General features: G+C 40.4%; 1 protein-coding gene across 1 annotated transcript in view; it reads left to right on the forward strand.

Moving 5' to 3' along the window:
- Positions 1-631: 631 nt before the first annotated feature.
- DCN (decorin) overlaps positions 632-26,333 on the forward strand; it is a 51,848-nt gene continuing 26,146 nt past the window's right edge. The window contains exons 1-2 of the mRNA XM_038411819.2: positions 632-1,028; positions 4,587-4,827. Coding sequence (XP_038267747.1) covers positions 4,623-4,827 — 205 coding nt within the window. The 5' untranslated portion in view covers positions 632-1,028; positions 4,587-4,622. The remainder of the gene's footprint in view (positions 1,029-4,586; positions 4,828-26,333) is intronic.

Here is a 26,333-nt window from a genome sequence, read left to right on the forward strand (position 1 = left end):
TTGTATTTGGGCTCCCTTTAGTATACTGGAGTTTTAAAAACAGTACAGAACTGGATTTCAGCAATTGCTGTTATTTACATCAAATAAAGCTGCAGATTACTAAATCAATTTATAAATCTAAATAGTGAGCTGGACACATCATTAGTCACATTTGTGTTCTATTAAAGCCCCACTGTAATACCAAAAATGAGGTTAAAGTAATTTCCTTTCTGGTGAAAATGTACTTTTAAATCTGTTTATATGAAACATTTCTGACCACAAATGTTAAAATCGTTCCACTAATTAAAACAATAAGCAACAGGCTTTTCATATACATTCAGGAATACACTGCAATATTTTTAAAATGTATGGAATTATATTCTTTAGCTAAACTACTTGGTTCATGCAATGGCTGTACCATTTGTAGAGACAGGTTAGTATTTGTATAAAGAGTTTAATTTAAGGCTATTCATAGGGGGGGGGTTTCTGCTGCTAATCTACATTTTGACTAACTCCAAGATTAATTTTATATCATTTCCTTGAGTTATACAGACTATAAACAAGAAAAATAGCCAAACTATTTTTTTCCAGTAAAGTCAATGATTCAGATAAGCAAGGATAAAACAGAAGAAAAAACTCTGGTAAATATATGTTTTAGGGAAGTTAAGAAAATAAGTAAGATGAATTACAATCGAGCTTCTGTGTTGTACTGTACAAGCAGTTTGGGATCCTAAACAGATGAAAAAGAAATAAAGCAAATGAAAAAAAAAAGGGGGCTGATAAAGATTTTGGCTACAATACAGGAGACATATCATTACCATATGATCTAATGTGGGTGTCAGCCTGGATTGTGTTCATTGAGGGAAACCTTATTTTTTAACTGTGCTGTGGAATAGAAGCAGGAGGGTTTTCCACCAAGTGACAGTCACTGAGCAGTAACCTACCCCCTCCTCCTTTCCACACCTGCAAGTCCTTTGCCGGGGCTGAATATTTAGTTTAATTACATCTCAGCTTTGAGAGCTCCTCTTGCAAATCCCTGGATTAAAAAGGTATGGTTTTCAATCATTGTCCTGAACTATGCTTCAGACTAATAAAACTTCAGTCAAGGCTAGAGCAAAAATAGTTGCATTTTACTGGGAGAAGCAAGAAAAAGCCTACTAAATGTTTAGTAATGTTAATGTTGTATCCTGAACTTGTGTTGTTTGAGAACATGAGAAGCAGAATTCTTTCTCAAGGACTGAGTACATTTCCTATTGTTCATTTGATTTTTGCTGTCTTTTGTTTGATGTGTAGAAGTAATGCTATATTGCTTTTTTCTTACTGTGAAATTTGGCAGCAGTATATTCTGTGTTTGTAGTCACATATTTAGAGTATATGATACAGTGTGTGGGAGAAAAATGTCTGAGTAGTTTCAATTCTGGTTGCAAAAGACAGTGAAATTTTGCAGTCTTTCTTTCCATGTATTTTAAACTTTAGTAGGAATATTTTCAGCTTCAAAATAATGTGATGTACAGTTATACAGACTTGATGAATGTCTTTATAAAATTAGAAAGTGGTATGTTAACATATATAAACAATGGACTACACCTCTTAGAGAAGGTGGTTCTGAAAGAAAGAGTTGAAAACAAAATTTCTAAAGAGCTGGAACTCCTGTCAGTGGACGTTCGGGCTCTCTTTAAAATCCCAGCTATTGTGTTTTCACACCTATGGTTTAGTATACAGAATAGGTAAGACACGTGGTCCAGGGATATTTTTTTAATTGTACATTTCATTCAAGTAAAACTTTGTGATATTATAAGAAACTCTTCTGACAGAAAGTGGTCATTTTTTCATTAGTTTTAATGTAGGGTAACAAGAAGACCACCAATACAGTGGTTTCTGGTGACGTGAAATGATGCAGCTTTTGTGGAAAAGTCTTCCTCATTGTGTACATATAATTAATGCAAATGTAAACAGTTTTGTGCTCTAAGCCCAAATACCACATCACAAACCATTACGAATTCAATTCAATCTGTCTTTCCCTCTTCCTTTCTAAATGAGGTGTGAACATTAATAGGACAATTTTATATGATTTTTAAATGGTTGTTGTTTTGTGAGGAATAATATATTCCAATCTTCTGATTATTTTTCATTAATATGATTTTCCCCCATTGAGTCCTTAATGAAATATATATAATCTAAGCCCCATAACATCCATTATGGCCCTAACCCTGCAGTTCTCACTCACGCAAGACTCCCGTTGAACTCATTGGGGTCTTGGCTGTGTAGTGACTACAGGATAAGGCCCTATGACAGTATTTATTTGATATATGTCATCAGTATATATTAGTGTGCATGAGTAAAATATGAAAAGTGCCCCTGCATTGTTTGTCAGACAATTTATTTCCAGTAGAGGATCCTGACTCTGCTTTCTTTGAAACTAATGGACATTTTACCTCTGGGATCAATGGGAACAGAATCAAAATATTAATGGGTCAAAAACAGTTTACTTTATACCCAGGAGAACCTCTTTAAAGCAGCCATAGCATGACTGGTATTTCTCTTGTGTATCAGATTCACATGGCATCTCAAAGTAATGTAAATTCAGAAAATTTGTTTTTGCTCTGCTAATATTTCTGTTGTTTACAATACAACATGCTAAGATAAATGGTAATAAATTAGGACTTTTACCAAGGCACAGAATATTTTTGGAAACTGTATTATCGTTTTACTACCCTCCACTCCAAAATTATAAGAGTGCTGAATTAGATGAAGTAGTACTAAGAAAATAGTCATGGATTAATGGCACTTTGTTATATTTTTCTTACTTTCTCTCATACTTATAACTGTGTAGTCTCACCACACTCAGTACCCCTTGTTACTGGAATACCCGCTATGGGGATAAATTGGATTACTATTGATGGCACACTACAGACTCTACAGGAAAAGAAAATGCTTCTAATTAAAAGCCATATTGCAATACACATAATCACACTGAATAATACCTTTCTCCAGGTGAAGTCCCACTGAAGACAAAGGGATTATTTACAGAGTAAAATATCCTTACTCATATTTGATAGTATCACAATCTGATCCTACAATGGCTAAATTAGAGAGGCTTTAGTTATAGTTTTAAAATATTTTAAAGTATGCCATATTTTGTATGGCAGACTTGTCATCTGCTTAAGAAAAAGGGTAAATGTTTTGTGATGTTGCATTCTGGGAGTTACTTTATGCAAATTATGTAACAGGCATAGAGCTAGATACATTCTAATCCATCTAGCCTTAGTCTGCCACCAGCTCCCTAATAAAAATTTGAAGATCTAATATTCTGAAAACAGGCCTCAATATACAGTGCCTGTATTAATTCATTTCAGAAATGAATTTTTGTATTGCAGAGTTACTGATTTAAACAATTACATGAACATTTATTTTTGTATATAGTTATAACTGTACCTGGGACTACATTTACTAATGTAAGAAAAGGTTCCTAATGTATCAACAACAATTCCCCTCTTCCTTCATGAAAAGGCCACCATTATAAACAGTTGAGTTCTTTAGTCCCATGAGGGATTTTTCAAGATAACTTTTTCTGTATATTGCATGTGGTAAAAAGAGAAAATATTCATGGTTAACTAATTTGTAATCACCTACCACAAAAATATGAAAATTACTCTGAATATTGGGAGTATGAATATTTCCCTCAACACTGAACAATGCTTGCCAGATACTCTAAACTTGCAGAAACTAACTTAGGGCCCAATCCTAAAACACATACGTATGTAGCTTTCCTCTTTGAGTCCAATGGGACTACTCACATGAGCAAAGTTGCTCCTGTGGAAGAAAAATGTTTTCAGGATCAGGCCCCTAAGTCTCATTAGAAAATGTGCTGGCAAAAAATAAGTATGAGCTCAAATGCTTATGAGGTGCAAAGCAAAAGATTTTTTTTAACACGACATAGTTATAAAATAACATACTCTATGCCAAATAAATGGAAAGGAGGCCAAGAAGAAACCAACATGAAATGAAGCTTCATAATGTTCTTTAAACTGGGAAATAAGTATAATTTAATCAGCTAAAAGTTTTTTGCCCAATTTCCCAATCAGCCTCGGTGGGCTATAATTTAACACACACACACACACACACACACACACACACACACACACACACACACACACACACCAGGCTGGCTCTTAAAAAACAAAATTACAAGACATGAAATATGCATTATGATGGATTTGAGAATCTCAGGTTCATCCCTAAAGGAACAAACTCATAGCTAACAACTGGTAGTGAAAGCACACACTCAAACTGCTACGGTGGCTAAGTACTGACAAATGGAAAACGTGGCTTATTGTGTTGACTGTTTTGTTTAATAATGTTGACAACGCTTCTTGTTCCTAATAAATGCAAACAGATGTGTTTACAATTACCCTAAACCTCCTCTGTAAAAAATGTTTTTGACAAGTATTTAACATTCTCATACCCATGTAATATAAGTGGCCTATTTGTAATGAACAGGAACACATTTATGTAATTGGTATATATGCTATGTATCTCCTTAGGAAAGGAGCTTTGCAGGAATGATAGAATGCTACCATTCTTTAAACCTTTGATTTGACTCCTAGGTTCACTGGTTCTGTTCTGAGTAGATGAAGTAAACCATGAAGGTGGCTGTCTTCTTCCTCCTGCTTCTGCCAATATGCTGGGCCAAACCATTCCACCAAAAAGGCTTGTTTGAGTTTATGCTAGAAGACGAAGGATCTGCTGATCTTCCTCCAACAGACAGTCCTGACATATACCTACCTGGAGCAGTATGTCCATTCCGCTGTCAGTGCCATCTTCGGGTTGTTCAGTGTTCAGATTTAGGTAAGCTGTGAAGTAGCTTCACAGAGAATCTGTCTATGCTTGTTTTATAGCTGTTTGCAGGTACTTTAGATGGATGGCACAACTAGTGAGTCCTGCCATACTATAATTTGGTTGTTGTTGAAGACTCGCTTTATACAAAAAACCTTGCTAAGGTTGTTGTTAACTAGAATGAACTGTATGAAGGGGTCTCTAAAGTCTAGGAAGCTGGGGATTTGTGGTGATGACCAGTGAAAGGTTTGTGCTGTATGTATATTTTCTTGCAAAACCACAACCTCTGCAAGCAAACACACTTTTCTAGGCTCTATAATTTATCTATCTCAAATGAATCCAATGGGATTAGATGGTAGGGATGGGAAAATCTTAAAAGGCTCTAAATTCTATAGGCCACTTTTTGTTATCCTTATTCACACAGAGAACCCATCCTATTTATGTTTATATGTAATAGGTGTAGGTATATTGTAATACTTTTGTTTGCTGGCTTTATTGTATAGATGGCTGGGTGGTGTTGGTGGCTTGTGACATACAGGAGGTCAGGCAAGATGATCTGGTTGTACCTTCTGGCCTTATACTCAATGATTCTATGATGATTCAATGATTTCAATGGAACTGTGTGTGTAGTAAAGGCTTTACTCACTATGGATGAAACCGGATTCTTAATTAGACTGGAGCTAGTTACTTGGACAAAAAAGTTCAAACATTTCAAAACATCAAAAAACTTTTAGAGCCATTTATAAAACATTTGGCTACAAAATTATTCAGGTCCAGATCATGATACCTTACTTACAATAAGTAGCACCTTTAATGGCACTATTTATGGATCAACTTTAATGGGACTACACATAACGTATTATTCAACATGAGTAGCGGTATCACAATTTGGCCCTGAAAGGAAATCAAAAGTTGTTTTCTCCAAGGCAGTTGGTTAGTTTATTGAGCTGATAATGATTTGATCAAACTCAATGAAGTAATAGGAAACACTCAAAACAACCAACAGCTCAGCCATTCCAATGTATTGGTATGTTTTTATTGCTTTTCTATACTGCAGCTTTCTTCTTTATAATTATCAATCATTTGTAGTATGGAAGTATACAAAGGCCCCACTCAGGATTGGGGCCCTCATTGTGTTGGGCATTGCACAAAGGTCAAAGAAAAGAGTCCCTTCCCTGGAGAACTTTTTTAATCATTGAGCATGTTATAAAATTATGAAACAGTGACAGTCTGGCAAAGAAACAGGAAAGAGAAAAATTCTCCAACCTAAGTTGCAGATGTGAGCACAGACTAACAACCATCAACATGTGCACCTCTCAGAGTACCGGTTCCAGCAGAAGAGCCCTAGCACCAAGATAACAGGTATCAAAAGTACTTCCTAAACTGGATGTTTCACATGCCATGAAGACCTAAGGTTTCTCTACTGTTGTAAGACTGGTTAATATGAAGCTTGAATTTAGGGAATTTTGGGAACTGTGATCTCCCTCAACTTCTTCCTGCTCCATCTTATAAGGAGCCCAGGGATCTGCAGGAGGTTGGAGTCATTCACTCATAGGACCATGTCTGCACTTGTTCTGATGTCCTCCTGTCCCCTCAGCTTACTCCCTGGTGACATGGTTTCAACAGAGCTGTGCTACCAGGACTCCCCTGAAACACAGCTGCTCCTGGTCCTGTTTTTCTCCCACCCACCCCTAGAAGGTTCCATGGTACGGAAGGGTCTCAGTGGGAAAGGTAATATAGTCCCAGGACACATTACTTTTCCCAGATAATCTCAGCAGGACTGATGGCAGAAGATGTGCATCCCCATCCCAGCTTGCAGCCCACATAGTGTAGATCCTGGGAAGGGTGAGATTGTGCTCTTGAGGTGGTTGACCCAACAACACACAACATCTTAGCTGAGAGGGAGGAGATATGCTCACAGAAGGATTCCTCTATGTGAAGAACATGGAGACAAAATCTGGCCCATTTTAGAGTTTAGTCCACATCCAGGGCTGGACCAGTGTCCAGGAAGTGCTGGTACAGCTGATGGGGAACTGCAAAGGAGCTATATGCAGTTCTCCAATCCTACTACTAGATTTCCTCCATCTCTGTCCCAAGTGTCTTTTACAGCAGTCTCGCAGCCTCATCTTATAACAGCCCTTTAGGGTAGGGGAATCACTGAGCTTCGTGTGCACTGGCCATATCCTCTCCAGCTCCCTGTGCTGCAGGGAAAGGGTAAGGGTGCCATAGTATCTGAGAAGCCCATTGCATGCTAACTGAGGAGTCCCCCATACTGGGAATCTGCCCTCAGCTGCTCATTTATCTGGCCACTAATCTGTTCTCAGTCAACCAAGCCAATCAGCGGCTGCCAGATGAATTGGGTTCATGCAATATTGAATGGAACTGAGGTCAGAGAAATAACGCATTGAAAAATCCACACTGAAACAATAAAACCTAACAATAAAAAATCCACCTCCACCCAAATCACTGTCAAAGAGTGATATTTCTTACATAACTCTAGGCTTTTTCCTTAGTCAAAGAAATTACCCTCACATATTATCACATTTAATCATCTTCTCCAAAGGGAGTTTGTACAGAAAGGCCACAAGCAGTAATAGGATCTTTGGAAGAATATATTTAAGAATTAACCAGTTCCATCCTTGCCCACACGAAAAGTGAATGTCTGGATCACATATACAACTTAATATTTGTCATGAAAGGAGAGCCATTAGAGAGCTCCAGGCTTGATTCATCCAGAGCTGGTGCAGACCAGTGCACTAGCAGCCCTGCTGAGGAAAGTCTGCCCAGTATGGGAGTCACAGAGGCACAAAGCACTCCCAATCCTTGCTCCACCAGGAGATCCAAAATTTGCTGTGGGGAGAGCAGCAGTAGGTGCTTGGGGATGAACTGGTTGAGCTGATTTGCTGGATAGCCTCCATTGGAAGGCTCAGGTGGAACCTTGGGCAGAATTTAACTCCCCCCCCACCCACCTCCAACAGAATTTCTGAAGGTTGGCAAGATAAATACTCCTGCCTGAGGATGAATCTGCACCTGCTGGGACAAGGCTTACAATTTGCAAACCTCTGCCACAACAGGGGTTAAACAATCCCACCATCCGGATTAGAATATTGTTTTACACCTAAGAAGCAAGGAGCATTTATAGGGGAACTGTCAGAACTTGATCTATACCATGTGGGATCCAGAGACAAACTCCGTCCTTTTTCCCAGTACACTTTGTGTCTACAGCTGGGCACATTTAAAACAAAAAATCCTAATTAAATAAATAAATACAACAAAAACAGGCATGGTGTTCCAACAACAATCATGTCAGCTGCACATTTATTTATTTATTTATTTTAAAAACCCAGTCATGCCCTTGTAAGAAGATCCCCAGGAATTGCTTTGCTCTGCCTCTGAGCCAAAAGATGAACTGAGCTGTAAGCAGGTAGCTAACTTTCCAAACTCAAAAATGGAGACGAGGAATGCACATCCATTTGTGATAAACGGCACATCAAGAGTGCTGCACAATTAACGATTACCCAAATGCAACATGCCCCTGGCTTTGAGCAGACAAGGCCATTTTGGTATCTCATTATATAGGCTCTGTGCGCTCCAGAACCTGTCCTCTTGTCAAAAAGCAACCATAGCATTACATGATATAATAATCTTTTTCTCAATGTGTTGCATTCTATAAGACCTACTCAACTTTTCCCCAGAGATTGGAGTCACCTTTGCAATTAGCATTTAATCAGTGAGAGAGGAATACAGTAGGGCCCGCTCTTTAGGTATCAGTGTGTGTTTATGTATATAGGTATAGAGAAGACATGCCTTTATCGATCTCTCCCTCCAGCTGGCCACTGACTAATGCAAGATCTAGCAAGGGGGCCATTTAGAATCTCACTCTCCAGAAGCTGCTGCAAGAGGAGTTCCTCCTAGGGCTCTCTAGTAGGCAAGGTGGCGCACCTGCTTATATTGCCCCCTCGGCAGGTACAGAATGGTCCACTAGCCTTTTAATAGGGGGACAGGGCCATGGTCCTGCATAATCTCTGCCTGTGTCTTGTACCCAGGTGATACATGGAAGGAGCAGTCCTTGCATCCTGAGAAGTACAGAAGATGCACTTGTGCCCATCTGCCACACAGGACAAAGAGTTGCTCCATGAGTCCTCTCTCACACACACCAATGGAGAAAATCTGGCCCTGAAATGAATAAGATGTACAAGGAATGAATGCACAGTCAGTGATTAAAGCACAGGAAAGCCTGAAAATCAGATCTCAGTTCTACTTCCAGCTCAGATTGTAGTGTTTCCTTGTATGCATCATTTAACCTTCCTGTGCCTCAGTTTCTCCATTTGTGAAGTGGAGATAATACCTTCCTCAAAAAGATGTTGTAAGGCTTAATTCCTCAGTGTGTGAAAGACTCTCTGAGATCACTGGATGAAAAGCTCACAGAAAGGACTTTTACTCGTATTTTTTTATTTTTTTTTTTAAAATATTGATACAGTTTCTCTCATAGAAATATATTCTCTTTGACCTTCCAGTCTGTACATAGTACCCTGATACAAATTAATTTGTCTTATTGTTTCAAGTCTTCCAGCAACACCTAAAAGTCCTTTCTATACTCATGGCTCAATGCGGGAATATTTACTCTGCTACAAAGGCTTCCAGCTGCATTGGCATGGATCTTGATTCAGACTTCTGTTTTCACTATACAATCTGTCATGAGGAATGATATCACCTTCCTTGGTGTTGAGCCGGAATCCGCTGTAATGGGAGAAATATTCAAATACTCTTTAGGTGGCTCAAATCAAACAACTGCCACATTTACAGAATATTTCTAACTTGAAAAAGTTGTTTTCAAAGTCCAGATTTAGTGTGATTAGTTTAGGAGAAAATAATTAGGGTCATTTTCTGCCATGTATATTTAGCTTGAAAATCTCTACCTCTGTGCTTGAATTTTGACCTTCATTTCAGTAAAGGACTATTTCAAGACAAATACATAACCTGAATTTTCACTGGGCTTTTAAATGGCATGCACACAAAATGTATATGTATACATATTCAGATAATGAGATTTTTTAAAGAAAAATATGGCTATTTTATTTATCTTCTAGCTTCTGAACCTTTAGGATATGCTTCCTTCCTGTTTTCAAGATTTTCTATTACTCCTATTTTAAAGAGTATTTAAATTTTAAAGATTACTCCTATTTTAAAATAAAGGCTGAAATTCTCATGCAATCCCCTGATTCCAGAAGCCAGGGTTTTAAGAAAAATAACAAATATGGAGAGATTCACAATAAGATCATGAGAGTTGGCAGCACTCCAGGATATGATTTAATTGCTATCTAAATAGCTATTTGGAACAGACCACCAGTGGTAGTGGTGGATTCATCATCTCCTGAGGTCTTCCTATCGAGACTGGATGCCCTTTTGGCAGATATAACTTTTGTTTGACCAAAACATTGGGGCTCAATAATGGGTAAATGGATGAAACTTAATGGCCCGTAACATATTGGAGTTCAGACTATATGAGCTAATAGTCCAATTTCCTTCCTCCTTGCCCCCAGCCTTAAACTCTATGAATACGGTCTTGCAGAGATCTGTTGAACAATTGCATCAATACTAGAGATATGTCTGTGGGAGCTCAGTTTACCGTAAAACTGAAGAGAGATTCAGTGGATGATGAGAATTCACTGGAAAATGTGATCATGTCATGATATTTGTACAGCATGACTGCGGCATCACTAACTGACCAGCACATATCTTGCAGTGAATATACCATGGATTATATTATTTGCAGTGATAGATCATAGAGATCTACAATGGGTAACAGTTTTTATACATATCTTGGAGTTGAATAAACAGAACATAGAACTCAGAACATTCTAAAAGTTTCTGAAGTCTAGAATCCATGAAATTCTAAAACTTCCTTGAAAATTGTCCAAAAAAATGGCTAGTGCTAGGCAAAAGTAAACTACGCCCACATTGCAATAAACATTAGCATCAGCAATGTCAATGTAGCTACAAAGCAGGTTTCGTAGCTCATATATACTTGATTTGCTACTGTTCCGATTCTCCTGTTGATAAGCTTCTGCTTGAGAATTAATCTCTCTTTAAAAGTTAATTTTGTGTTAATTTTCTTGTTCAGACATGAGAGTTGCCATTTCTATGCATTTCCTGTGTCATACATGCAATTCTTGAGGTTTTTGTTTCAAGTTGGAAAATAGTGAACTTTTTCAAATATTAAGTAGAAGTGTGTGAAATCCCCACCCTAGTGAAGTCAATGGCAAAAAATCCCATTGACTTCAATGGGAGTCAGATTTGACTTTTCCCAATTTAGCTGGCAGTTTTCTGGATCACACTATATTAAGAATGTTTATAAAAATGTATATCATGTTAAGAAATGTTTAATAGATATTTTAATTAAAAGTTAATCAATTGTTATAGAATCCAACAGAAGTTTCTTATAGACATGATTTAGCCATCAAAAAAATCTTCTGTTAATAGTCTCATAGCCATCTATAATGCACACTGCTCACATGTGTAATATCTTACTGCATCTATTAATAATTTATTAACCCTTTATAAACTATATGTTCTCAATATGAAGCATGACTATGTCTAGACTGTGCTGCGTAATATCCTCTAAAGACTCCAAACCAATACTTTGAAATAGTCAAAGAAAAGCTACACTCAGAGAATCCATCTCAGTTTGTACACTGAACCCAGTGCAAGCCAGGATGGGATTTTGAAAGTTTAGAGTCTTATTCTGGAGCCACTGAAGTCAATGGTAAAGCACCCATTAATTTCAATGATGCAAGATGAAGTCTTTAGTGATTACTGGGTACTCACACAGCACCTAGGTCAGCAAGGTACTTAAACTGCGTAAGGTTGAGCACCAGATGAATACTGCCTTTTAAGGGAAACTCCCCACTCGCAGTATGTTCAAAAGGTGATTGAACAAAGATGTTCTAACCCAGATATTTAGATGACAATTTGCTGGCTCACTGTATCCATTTAGATGTTTCCCAGAAAATATCTTCAGGAGAGCTTGCTACTCCCACTGCCATTCAGCAGCAGCAGAACTAGAAAAAGACTACTCTAGACTAGGGGTCTCAAACTGTGGGTCGGGACTCCAAAGTGGGTTGCAACCCCATTTTAATGGGGTCACAAGAGCTGATGTTACACTTGCTGGGGTCTGGGACTGAAGTCCGAGCCCCACTGCCTGGGTCTGAAGCCGAAGCCGAAGCCGAAGCCTGAGCTGGCAGTGGTGCTCAGGTTACAGGGCTTGTGCCTTGGGTTGAAGCCCTTGGGCTTTGGTTTTACCCCCTGCCCCCAGGGCGGTGGGGTTCAAGCTTTGGTTGTGGACCCCCAACCCAGGATGGCCAGGCTTGGGCAGGCTTGTGCTTCGGTCCCCCCTGCTGGGGTTGGGTAGCAATGTTTGTTGTCAGAAGGGGTTGGTGTGCAATAAAGTTTGAGAACCGCTGATCTAGACCCACTGTTGCTCTATATGTCAGCTACTTTATTCAGAGGGTCGATATGCTCATGCCCACCAAGTATTCACAGGGAAGGGACTCAAAAGAGGGTAAGCAGGTAGTAAAGAATAGCTGTCTGTGTTTTATTACATCTGGTTTTGCCTTTTTCTGTAATGAAGTTCTCCAATAGTACAACGTTTGATTAGGCAATTTTACCAATAAATACTTTTCTGCACACTCCATTTTTTTTAATTTAGGGTTTTCTGTGCCTGGCCTTAAAAACAGTGTTAAGAAATGACAAAATTGCAGCTCTCTCCAATTGCATCATATTTAAAGGTTTGTCCATTCAGCGCACTGTATGTAAGAGAAAATGAGACCAGATTAGATGGAGTTGTTCTGACTTGATTGTCTAGACAGAGGGGAGAGAAATTAAAACACTGAACCCAGAGTACAAGGAAATCATTGTCTCATTCCAAGACAAATCATGGGGACTACATCACATAGGCCCAATCCTGAGTCTTTTAGCGCCTGAAGCAGAATCCAATATGCGTGCACTGAATGGAGAAGGCACCTGGGAGAAAACTGTGTAACTGACTATTTACTGTTAGATTGGATCAGTTTGGGTTGCTTTGATTTGCTAAAGAACTCTAATGAGTGGGTGCTGTCAGTTTCATTCCAATAAGAAGCAGAGCCCCATGGCCTATAAGTAAAATGGGAAATTTACCAAAAGACAGGGAGTGTGAAAACTGAAAGCTCTTAACAGAAAGAGAATCATTGGCATATACATGCTATATAGCTACAGGCTGCTTCCATATAATCTCTAAATATATGTGTGTGTATATTTAGCACTTACCACCGGCCAATCCGAAAGCCAACCTTTGCAACTCCCTAAATTGTGGGAGTCAAGAATACCCTCATTTTTCACATTAAATGTGCTTCACTGTTGTCATGGTGAAGACAGCCGAGAACATATACATTAAACACTGGGACGGAAAGCTTAGCACAGTAATTTTTCCTAAAAGTTAAAATTTATTCAACCCTACCCAACAGAAAGGAAGAAAGAACAAATGGTCTGGAGATGTATGGAACAGGACAGAGATAAGAAGGGAGAGGGGATAAAGAAATGGAAAACAGGAATAACCAAGAAAAAGAAACAACTTTCTGGTTACTGAGTTTATTTGATTTATGCTCCTTAGATTTCCCAGAACCCCTGTAGCTAGAATCTCAAGAGGATCATACCAAGGATGATCCTCCAGCAGCAGAGACCACCACATCTTGGGGAAATGACCCATCAATGGCTATTTTGAACATGTTTTCTCTGATATATTATATATAGCAGAGAAAACAGCTAATCTGGAGATCTATCATTAAATAGCTTAAAAAAAATAGCCCAACAACATACACAAACCCCTCCAGCAGAAAAAGGGGAGGCTCCCAGTGGCCACTTACAATACTCACTTTATATGGAAAACTGTCTTTTGACATTTAGGAAAGTGTTGGTAAATGTGCCCATATTCCAGCACAGCGATTTGCTTCTATTTTTCTTGCATTATAATGGGCTGGTGATACTCCAGGGATCCTTCTCATTTTATGAACAATGGCCATGTTAAGTTTGGAGCCCCTAAAGAACCCTACCAATGACATGCCCCAACACCGCCCCCCCATAAAAGTGGTCCTGTGCAGAGGAGCATGATCACAGCAGACAAAAGTCAGTTTGGTAGAAAGCAGAGGAGAACTTAAACGTTGTTATTCATGCCTGCCCCAAAATAATAATGCTGACTCTGGCAGAGCCTGTAGTAAAAGTTGCAAAACACTTTACAATATCTGTTTCCAGATGCTTAAAATGAGAGCTAAGCAAAGACTGGGAAATATTGTCCCAGCTATTCATTCCAATTTGAATTTCAGTTTGGCAGTGCTCACATCCCAAACACTGGAGCGCTCAAGCTTTACTAATGTAAATACTTGTGAGAAGGGTACTTTTACCTTTAACAAATGAATATTCTCAAAAAATAACATCAACGGCATAAACAGTTGTCAAACTCAAAATGCACTGTCCTAGTTAGTTACAGGAGTCCTGTGATATCTGTTTCCTGAGTGGATGATTTATATCACTAGCTACCACCAGGCAAAATGAAGTATTGTCAGCTTTGGCACTTTTAACATGAGTCTTGTGATATTTGACTTTTCACTTAAAGCCCCAGCTCCTGGAAACAAATGATTTAATGAAATCCGAGATTCTCATGTAAAGTAAATTTCTAGCTCTCTTGGCTCTGGAGAAAAATTGAAAAATGTGACCCAAGTGAAACTCTACAGGATCAAAAGACAAAGAAAAATACCTCAAACTTTTTTTTTTTTTTGCAGTCTTATGATCTTTAATTTTAAGCAAATGTCATGGTCCTTACACGTCTTTTGAATACTGCAGCTGGCAATACTGGAAGTGTGACTACTGTAATTACAATTAAATATACATTCTGAAATGCATACCATGTTGGTTAGTTAACTCTCAGAGAAAAAGGTCAGGATGTGTCATGCCCTCACACAGGTGCATGAAGGTGGGAAGGAGCACTCAAGGCGAGACCCCCTCATTCAGAGCCTGTGCAAATGCCTGTATCAATTTTTATCACTGCAGTACCTAAGAACTTTGTATTTGACTGTGGCACATGTGCAGTTTCACCTTCCCCGTTCTCTGTGTTGAGAAGTAGCAACGTAAAAGTAAATGCAGTATGAAAAAAAAAAAGGGAATGCTATTTACAGCTGCTTTTGCAGAAGGTGATGTTTAGTTTGTCGCACGTTTTCCCATAGGGTGGCTCAGAGCTTCTATTCTTATTTTAAAAAATAAATCAGGAAACAATGGCTTTATTTTTGCCCAAACCAAATTGGATCTTCATGGACCAAAAGTCTCATAAGCTGAAAAGTGAACACACTTGAAAAAGCTTTGCTGGTGACCTTTACAAAGAAGATTGCTGGTAACACTCAGATATATTCTCAAGGGTACGTCAGCTTTTTGGGTGTAAAACAAAATAAAGCCAATGGATAGTCTTTTTAACAATCACACTGTCCATTAGACTCTTAAGTCACTTCAGCACCTCTGCAGATGTTACCCAATAGCACTAGTGACTTAGTAGCAGACAAGTGACATTTTACTTTTACAGGTTTCAGAGTAGCAGCCGTGTTAGTCTGTATTCGCAAAAAGAAAAGGAGTACTTGTGGCACCTTAGAGACTAACAAATTTATTAGAGCATAAGCTTTCGTGAGCTACAGCTCACTTCATCGGATGCATTTGGTGGAAAAAGCAGAGGAGAGATTTATATACACACACACACACAGAGAACATGAAACAATGGGTTTATCATACACACTGTAAGGAGAGTGATCACTTAAGATAAGCCATCACCAGCAGCGGGGGGGGGGGAGGGGGGAAGGAGGAAAACCTTTCATGGTGACAAGCAAGGTAGGCTAATTCCAGCAGTTAATAAGAATATCAGAGGAACAGTGGGGGGTGGGGTGGGAGGGAGAAATACCATGGGGAAATAGTTTTACTTTGTGTAATGACTCATCCATTCCCAGTCTCTATTCAAGCCTAAGTTAATTGTATCCAGTTTGCAAATTAATTCCAATTCAGCAGTCTCTCATTGGAGTCTGTTTTTGAAGCTTTTTTGTTGAAGTATAGCCACTCTTAGGTCTGTGATCGAGTGACCAGAGAGATTGAAGTGTTCTCCAACTGGTTTTTGAATGTTATAATTCTTGACGTCTGATTTGTGTCCATTCATTCTTTTACGTAGAGACTGTCCAGTTTGGCCAATGTACATGGCAGAGGGGCATTGCTGGCACATGATGGCATATATCACATTGGTAGATGCGCAGGTGAACGAGCCTCTGATAGTGTGGCTGATGTGATTAGGCCCTATGATGGTATCCCCTGAATAGATATGTGGACAGAGTTGGCAACGGGCTTTGTTGCAAGGATAGGTTTCTGGGTTAGTGGTTCTGTTGTGTGGTGTGTGGTTGCTGGTGAGTATTTGCTTCAGATTGGGGGGCTGTCTGTAAGCAAGGACTGGTCTGTCTCCCAAGATCTGTGAGAGTGATGGGTCGTCCTTCAGGATAGGTTGTAGATCCTTGATGATGCGTTGGAGAGGTTTTAGTTGGGGGCTGAAGGTGATGGCTAGTGGCGTTCTGTTGTTTTCTTTGTTGGGCCTGTCCTGTAGTAGGTGACTTCTGGGTACTCTTCTGGCTCTGTCAATCTGTTTCTTCACTTCAGCAGGTGGGTATTGTAGTTGTAGGAATGCATGATAGAGATCTAGATGATGAAGATGTCATTAATGTAGCGCAAGTAGAGTAGGGGCATTAGGGGACGAGAGCTGAGGAAGCGTTGTTCTAAGTCAGCCATAAAAATGTTGGCATACTGTGGGGCCATGCGGGTACCCATCGCAGTGCCGCTGATTTGGAGGTATACATTGTCACCAAATGTGAAATAGTTATGGGTCAGGACAAAGTCACAAAGTTCAGCCACCAGGTTAGCCGTGACAGTATCGGGGATACTGTTCCTGACGGCTTGTAGTCCATCTTTGTGTGGAATGTTGGTGTAGAGGGCTTTTACATCCATAGTGGCTAGGATGGTGTTTTTAGGAAGATCACCAATGGACTGTAGTTTCCTCAGGAAGTCAGTGGTGTCTCGAAGATAGCTGGGAGTGCTGGTAATGAAGGGCCTGAGGAGGGAGTCGACATAGCCAGACAATCCTGCTGTCAGGGTGCCAATGCCTGAGATGATGGGGTGTCCAGGATTTCCAGGTTTATGGATCTTGGGTGGCAGATAGAATACCCCAGGTCGGGGCTCCAGGGGTGTGTCTGTGCGGATTTGTTCTTGTGCTTTTTCACGGAGTTTCTTGGGCAAATGCTGTAGTTTCTTTTGTTAACTCTCAGTGGGATCAGAGGGTAATGGCTTGTAGAAAGTGGTGTTGGAGAGCTGCCTAGTAGCCTCCTGTTCATACTCCGACCTATTCATGATGACAACGAGGCTACTAGGCAGCTCTCCAACACCACTTTCTACAAGCCATTACCCTCTGATCCCACTGAGAGTTACCAAAAGAAACTACAGCATTTGCCCAAGAAACTCCGTGAAAAAGCACAAGAACAAATCCGCACAGACACACCCCTGGAGCCCCGACCTGGGGTATTCTATCTGCTACCCAAGATCCATAAACCTGGAAATCCTGGGCGCCCCATCATCTCAGGCATTGGCACCCTGACAGCAGGATTGTCTGGCTATGTAGACTCCCTCCTCAGGCCCTTCGTTACCAGCAGTCCCAGCTATCTTCGAGACACCACTGACTTCCTGAGGAAACTACAGTCCATTGGTGATCTTCCTAAAAACACCATCCTAGCCACTATGGATGTAGAAGCCCTCTACACCAACATTCCACACAAAGATGGACTACAAGCCGTCAGGAACAGTATCCCCGATACTGTCACGGCTAACCTGGTGGCTGAACTTTGTGACTTTGTCCTGACCCATAACTATTTCACATTTGGTGACAATGTATACCTCCAAATCAGCGGCACTGCGATGGGTACCCGCATGGCCCCACAGTATGCCAACATTTTTATGGCTGACTTAGAACAACGCTTCCTCAGCTCTCGTCCCCTAATGCCCCTACTCTATTTGCGCTACATTGATGACATCTTCATCATCTGGACCCATGGAAAAGAAGCTCTTGAGGAATTCCACCATGATTTCAACAATTTCCATCCCACCATCAACCTCAGCCTGGACCAGTCCACACAAGAGATCCACTTCCTGGACACTACGGTGCTAATAAGCGATGGTCACATAAACACCACCCTATATCGGAAACCTACTGACCGCTATTCCTACCTACATGCCTCTAGCTTTCATCCAGATCATACCACTCGATCCATTGTCTACAGCCAAGCACTACTATACAACCGCATTTGCTCCAACCCCTCAGACAGAGACAAACACCTACAAGATCTCTATCATGCATTCCTACAACTACAATACCCACCTGCTGAAGTGAAGAAACAGATTGACAGAGCCAGAAGAGTACCCAGAAGTCACCTACTACAGGACAGGCCCAACAAAGAAAATAACAGAACGCCACTAGCCATCACCTTCAGCCCCCAACTAAAACCTCTCCAACGCATCATCAAGGATCTACAACCTATCCTGAAGGACGACCCATCACTCTCACAGATCTTGGGAGACAGACCAGTCCTTGCTTACAGGCAGCCCCCCAATCTGAAGCAAATACTCACCAGCAACCACACACTACACAACAGAACCACTAACTCAGGAACCTATCCTTGCAACAAAGCCCGTTGCCAACTCTGTCCACATATCTATTCAGGGGATACCATCATAGGGCCTAATCACATCAGCCACACTATCAGAGGCTCGTTCACCTGCGCATCTACCAATGTGATATATGCCATCATGTGCCAGCAATGCCCCTCTGCCATGTACATTGGCCAAACTGGACAGTCTCTACGTAAAAGAATGAATGGACACAAATCAGACGTCAAGAATTATAACATTCAAAAACCAATTGGAGAACACTTCAATCTCTCTGGTCACTCGATCACAGACCTAAGAGTGGCTATACTTCAACAAAAAAGCTTCAAAAACAGACTCCAATGAGAGACTGCTGAATTGGAATTAATTTGCAAACTGGATACAATTAACTTAGGCTTGAATAGAGACTGGGAATGGATGAGTCATTACACAAAGTAAAACTGTTTCCCCATGGTATTTCTCCCTCCCACCCCACCCCCCACTGTTCCTCTGATATTCTTATTAACTGCTGGAATTAGCCTACCTTGCTTTTCACCATGAAAGGTTTTCCTCCTTTCCCCCCCTGCTGCTGGTGATGGCTTATCTTAAGTGATCACTCTCCTTACAGTGTGTATGATAAACCCATTGTTTCATGTTCTCTGTGTGTGTGTGTATATAAATCTCTCCTCTGCTTTTTCTACCAAATGCATCCGATGAAGTGAGCTGTAGCTCACGAAAGCTTATGCTCTAATACATTTGTTAGTCTCTAAGGTGCCACAAGTACTCCTTTTCTTTTTACTTTTACAGAGGACAAGTATGGGAGGGGAGTTCTGGATATTCCTCAGAATAATTTCTTATTTCATGGATCACAGGAAGCAGTTAGTAAATTATTGCCATTTGCAAATGTCATGCAGTACAGAACATATTTTCAGTACATTTTGAAATGCATCGTTTGTGAATTCAAAAATCATGAAGCAGACTTCCAACCCCAAAAAAGCAATCCCCAAGTCCAACTATTTTCCCCAAGCTAGACATTCCATTCCCCTTGCTCCATTCCCCATCTCAAACTCTCAGTCCTCCAGACTCCACTTACTGCATCATTAAGGGGAAAGGAAGTGTTGGTTAGCTCAGTGGTGCAGTCTTCCACATTCTCTCCCTGTTGTTTTTTTTTTTTTTGCCAGAGCACTTCCTGGCTGTGCATGTTCTCAAAGCACAGAGCTGCGTACACAGGAAATGCAAGCAGCTGCTGCAGAGACCTACTCAATCAGGAGAGCAGCCTCTGATGACTACAGCTGGGAATTACAAGTGGCTCAGCTCAAATTCCTCAGCTGTCTACAAGAGCAACATTTTAAAAGAGCCTTAAATTATGACTTTTGTGATAGTATTGTGAGTGTTGGTAACACTGACATCTGAATCACAACATTCATCTCTGTATTTGGATTTTGGCCTCTGCTAGAGTTCATGGTAGAGAGTTTATTCAGGGATTTAATTCAGGCCCATCTCTGTTTGCTATAGTGCATTTTATATTATTAAATATATACAGTGTAAAATACATCGTGCACCACATTGCTCAGTTACAGTTGTAATAGAACTTTATGATCTGTACTGCCTAGAGTTGCCCATTTTGGTTGGACGTATTCTTGGAGATTTCATCACATGACAATCTTTAATTGAAAATTAATCTTTAATTCCTGGAGATGCCAGGACAATCCTGGAGGGTTAGCACCCTTAGCATTGCCTATATATTATTTTGAATATATGGTCTCAACATTGCAACAACAGAGTTTGCATTAAGACATTAATATACCAGAGAAGGCTCTGAACCCAACCTTCAGATACCAGTAACCCTGAACTTTGGCGTGTTGGAAATCCAGACCTGGATCTGGCTCTAATTGTAGCAAATAATGATGGTCCTTATCTTTATAATGAGCATAACCAACATCTTGGCTCAAAACACCCTGAACATTCAAAAGCCACATGCTAACTTCGTTGCTTGAACCCGTTTCTAGCATATCAGTACATAACACATACGATGTATATGATCTTTTATATACAATATATTTTTTGAAACATGCCATATGTCACATCAATGACTTTTCCTTTCTTCTGTGACTGCTACCTTGACCCACCCCTGAAAAGATGAGATTGAAGACCCTTTATAGAGAGAAGGGAAGGATGATCTTGTGGTCAAGGTGCTGGCCTGAACCTTAGAAGACCTGGGTTCAGTCTCTGGCTTTACCACAAAGATGCTATGTGCCCTTGGGCAAGTCACTTAATGTCTGCGTCTTGGTTTTCTGAGCTGAAAAATAGAGTTAATATTTTTCAAAGCTCACAGGTGTTGTGAGGATAAATTCAGGAACATTTGTGGAGTCCTCAGACTCCATGATGATAAGAAGTGTATATGTAAATAGGGGCCCACACAGACAAGTTGCTTGATCTATACCATCGCCCACAGACAAGAGCTCTGATTCTCTGTCCAGTTGTTAAGCCCTCCCCCCAGAAAATGATCCATATAGATTACTGAAGTGTCCATGGGGACTCACACACCTTTTATTGCCCAGCACCTCACAAAGCCTAAGGTGATCCCTGATGAGTTGTAGGAGAAGAATGCTAGTGATCTCCTAGTCCAGGAAAACATGCCTCAATACATTTGATGACATTTACCATCACCAGAAATCTGTGATATCTTTAGAAAACAGCTGTATATTATTTCCTCTGTTTACATGTGTGTGTAAATGTAATGGTAGGAGAACATGGGTGAAATGTAGTATGCAACGTTTGAGACCAGTTCAAGAAAGAAAATAAGTAGTGGTAGATAATCCTACCTATGAAATCTTCCTAACGGTCACAAATTGGTGACATGAAAATAGAGCAGCTGGGGTAGAATGTTAGAACTTGCATTGCGGGAAAGTGGCTGAGTGATTGCAGTGAAATAGGACTTTGATTTGACAGAGTTGTACTATATGCAGTACAACTGGGTACTATTTATTAGCAGTGCTCAGTGAGAAGGAGATAGGTTTCATAGCATACCACATATGACAGGCTGCATTGTGAAGAATGTACATATGTGCTGTGAGTGAGGCAAGGGGGGCTATGAAGTACTTATCTCATGAAAGGTTTTACCCTGCCAGTTTGACCCCATTTAAGTCAATGAGAGTTAAGGGCACTCTCCCCTCCTCCCCCCCACAAGGAATTGCTCAGCCCCTTGTGGCATCAAGCCCTCAAACCACATTGTGTATGGTGCACACAGAATGCACAAGGGCTCTACAGGATTTAGTCTCATTCACTGTGAATATTTTAAGGTAGGTTGTGATACCCCCACCTCCTATGGATCTCGTAAATTACATATGATAGGGGCAGACTAATGGTGTCTACCAAGTACTATATCGTTCTACAGCACTGAGTCCATTCTCATTGCTGAACAATTTAAAAGGGAAACAAAGTGAAGGTGGCACTCGTTACATGTGCATTACAATTTGGTCTTTAATTACACAATCATATACTCTCCCTCGACATTCTTGTACCTGACCACCAGCCAGTGTCCTGGAGCAGCAGTAATTAAGTAAGTGAAGCAAGGAACTGACCCTGTCCTTTGCTGCTGGGATTGCCTTTGGCTATGGTATTTGCCTTTTACCTCTTTATTACAATTTCCTGTGGTTCAATCATGAGATAGAGATTTCTCCCTGTTTACGGATCTGATCCAAGGCCCACTGAAGACAACAGAAAGACTCCCATTGATTTGAACAGTTCTCCTTCAAACTCCTTAGATCCTCTTCAGCAAGGCCATCCAAAGATACTCTCAGTCTTCAGCAATTTCAATCCTGGAGTCAGTAGTTGGCTGCTTCCTCAGGGTCCAGCAAGACAGGGAGTCTGGTTGTAGGACACAACTCAGTCCTGCATTATTAAACCATTGAGCCCATCATGCTGCCTCCAACTTCCACTATTTATAGCCTTTTCCCCACTGCGCTCCAGCTGATCATGGCCATGAATGTGTGGATCTTGGTATCAGAGTAGCAGCCGTGTTAGTCTGTATTCGCAAAAAGAAAAGGAGTACTTGTGGCACCTTAGAGACTAACAAATTTATTAGAGCATAAGCTTTCGTGAGCTACAGCATCCGATGAAGTGAGCTGTAGCTCACGAAAGCTTATGCTCTAATAAATTTGTTAGTGTCTAAGGTGCCGCAAGTACTCCTTTTCTTTTTGGATCTTGGTAGTTTGCTTGCCCTTAATAAAAACCCTCTGTACAGCCCCAGAGACAACTACTCAGCATGCCTAGTAACTACCACCCCTCTAGGTGTTCTGGGAACTTCTAAATGCTCTATGCTGCTCTCTGCACATGCACACAGACAGAGGATTCAACAAAAATCCCTGCTTCTTTCCCACTGCTTCTCTCCACCCCTTTAGGCTTTTTAAAGAAATAATTTGCTGCAATAGAAGCATGTAGGTAACATACACTATACATTGTGTATACTAAGTTTAGTGTTTTAAGGGTCGAAATTATATATATGTCTATACAGAATATGTATGAAACAGACTTTTGATGTTACTGTAAATTTCTCTGTTTAAAAGAAAAGCATAGGAAACATTTACAAATTCATTTTTATATTGCTAGTGCCAAAATTACGAACAGATGTTTGATGATTGTACCAAGGTTTGCATCACACTGTCACTTATGATTCATTTTAATTAATCCAAAACGATTTCCCATTTTTCATTCATAAATGAAGCTTGAAGATGTAGGTCACAGATATTTGAAACTTGAAGTGTTCAGTCTAAAAATACACCTTTGAGGTCTAGTCTCTAGCGAGTAACCCCTTCAGTGGTAATACAAGCATACATACTGAACATGTTCCCTGGACATCAGATAATATTACAATTGTATTGTTTCTAGTGTGCCATACCTCCCTACCTTAACTGCTTAAATCACACACACTATTTTATTTAAAAATAAATAGAGGTCCTTTATTAGCAACTATAAGGTACCAATATTAATAGGAATACAAATGATTTAACCATTTTAATATTTGTGTAAAAACCCGATAAGCTCTTTGTTTTAGAGTAAACCCCTCTTATGACAAAATTGTTTCAACTGAAAAGTGCTATTTTAGCACATGTTCATAGTCATCAATGTTATCACAACCATGCCTCTGGCTGAAGGCAAATTTGTATATGAACCAAGTAACATGGCTAATGCACTGAGGCCCTGATCTTGCACCACAGAAATCAATAGGAGTTTTGCCATTGACTTTAATGGGAGTAGGATCCAGCTCTAAGATAGGAGTAACGTTTTTTAGCAGCGAAATGTGGAGAAGCTTATGCCATATTTGATAGTTCCATGCCCTGAACACAGATGAAAGAGTATATGATGCCAATTTGATTCTTGCCAGTGTGACAGGGAGTGCTCACTTCCTCAGTGCCTCTTGTTGGCTGGGTGTGATGCTGGAATCTTTTTTCACTTGCTGATGGTGCCCTCTGTAGGTTGCTGACCTCACTAGGCACATCTTCAGTGGTTCAGCCCTCTGGCTAAGTCACACAGTCAAATGGATGAGCCCCTTATAGGTTATTGAAGTCCAGAACAAAAGTCTTTCAAACCCCAGCTCCAGCTGGACTCAGCCCCTCCTTCCTGAAGGTGACTTCTCTCTTCAACGCTTCCTAGACGCCTTTAAATCTAGTTCTCTGATCAGACTTCAAAAGGAGCCACTTAGGCTACTTCACTACTGCCAGTGGGGGAACCCAGGCCCATCCACTACTCCATGTCCCAACCCAGGGACCCTATATACAGCAGCCATATACCACCGCTTCCAGTTCACTGCTGCTATTCCCTGGGCCTTTTCCTCATAGCCCCTTTCCTTTCACCCATTAACTTAAGGTTACAGCTCTTAGGTTCTCTCATTCTTAGGGCCAGTAAATCAGCCCATCAAGCACCTCCGGTTCGGTCCGGTCCGGTCCAGTCCGGTCCGGTCTAGTCCGGTCCAGTCCAGTCCAGTCCAAGCCAAGCCAAGCCAAGCCAAGCCAAGCCAAGCCAAGCCAAGCCCCCTTCCTCATCCCTCTGTTCCCAGTCAGAGACTGACATGCAGAGCACCTACAGCTCCTTTTATCTGAGTCTACTGGGCTCTGATTGGCTGCGTCTATGCAGTCTCTCTAGGCAGGCCTGGAGGACCCAACTTCATTGCTCTTTTCTTGGAGTGGGGTGTGGTAGGGCCCTCAAAGGGCCAGTACACCCTGTCACAGCCAGTCATCTTGTTCTCAGGAGGTAGCACTCATAACTCATCTCAAGCAGGATGGTTCCGTTGTACAAAAGCTTTTGGATGTTAATGTAATTAAGAATCCATTGATTAAATGTATAGAATGCTTAGTTTTGATAAATATCAGAGCCAAAATATTTAAACTTGGTTGCCTAATATTAGACAACTTTCATATGGATTTAAAAGCCTAAAGTTAAAAAGCCAAAATCTGAAAACTTTGTATCAGATGTTTTGTTTCAGGTTGGCAATGATCAAACAAAGTCTTGATATATAATACAGGGTCTTTAAAAATAGTATGCTTAAAAGAAGCCCAGGCTTAACAAAAATAGGTGCCCAAAATTAGGCCCCTAAATCCATATTTAGACACCTAAATAACTAGCCTTATTTCCAAAGTTGCTGAGCACCCAATAGCTGCCATGGAGGTTACTGGAACTTGCTAGGTGCTCAACAGTTTTGAGAATCAGGCCACTGATGTCCCTACATATGGGTTTGGGAGCCCATCTTCAGGCATCTATTTCTGAAAATCTTGGCTAAAGTTTGTAATTAGTCCTGTGTGGAACATTCTTGGCAGTACAAGGAGGATATACAGCTATGTGAGCCCCTCTATGATCTGGTGCATGCTGGATTTGTGAAAATAACTGACATTTTGGTTCATAGGGGCTAAAAGTGAAACATCCCTACCCTGTATGTTTGTTAAGAAGTAGAAGTTAGACAAAGGCACCTTTACCTGGAACATCCACAGGATCAGGGATTCCTAGTTCTTGTTGGCTATGGTGGTCACCATTAACAGTCCATATTTATCCACAATTACCACAGCATTGCATAGGTTTCAGAGTAGCAGCCGTGTTAGTCTGTATTCGCAATTGTATTCGTATTCGTAATGCATCCAATGAAGTGAGCTGTAGCTCACGAAAGCTTATGCTCTAATAAATGTGTTAGTCTCTAAGCATTGCATAATGACAGCTTATTTTCCTAAGCTAAGAATAGGGAAAACTTCTTGTTTTAAGTTGAAGGAAATAACTGTGCTACCTCAGATACCACCATTTGTGGTAACTATTGTCTTTGTAACGGTGGCCAGTCTATATGAATATCCATAGCTCATGTTCCATGCACTTTGGGACTGAGATTTGTGAACACATCAAACCCACAACTGTACTGATGTGGAAACTCTGCACAGCCTTAATTCAAGAGTTAAAAGAGGAACATAGAACACATGAGATCTTCAATTATCTGAAACTCAAAAAAGAGTCCTAAAAAAAGTGACAGGTTTCAGAGTAGCAGCCATGTTAGTCTGTATCCGCAAAAAGAAAAGGAGTACTTGTGGCACCTTAGAGACTAACAAATTTATTTGAGCATAAGCTTTCATGAGCTACAGTTCACTTCATTGGATACATGCAGTGGAAAAAGTGGAAACTAGTCAAATTACAAAGGATGACTATAAACAAAGAACACAAGTACGTAGGGACAAAATTAGAAAGGCCAAGGCACAAATGAGATTAAACTAGCTAGAGACATCAAGGGTAACAAGAAAACA

This window comes from Dermochelys coriacea, chromosome 1, assembly GCF_009764565.3.
Source record: "Dermochelys coriacea isolate rDerCor1 chromosome 1, rDerCor1.pri.v4, whole genome shotgun sequence".
Lineage (NCBI taxonomy): Eukaryota > Metazoa > Chordata > Testudines > Dermochelyidae > Dermochelys > Dermochelys coriacea.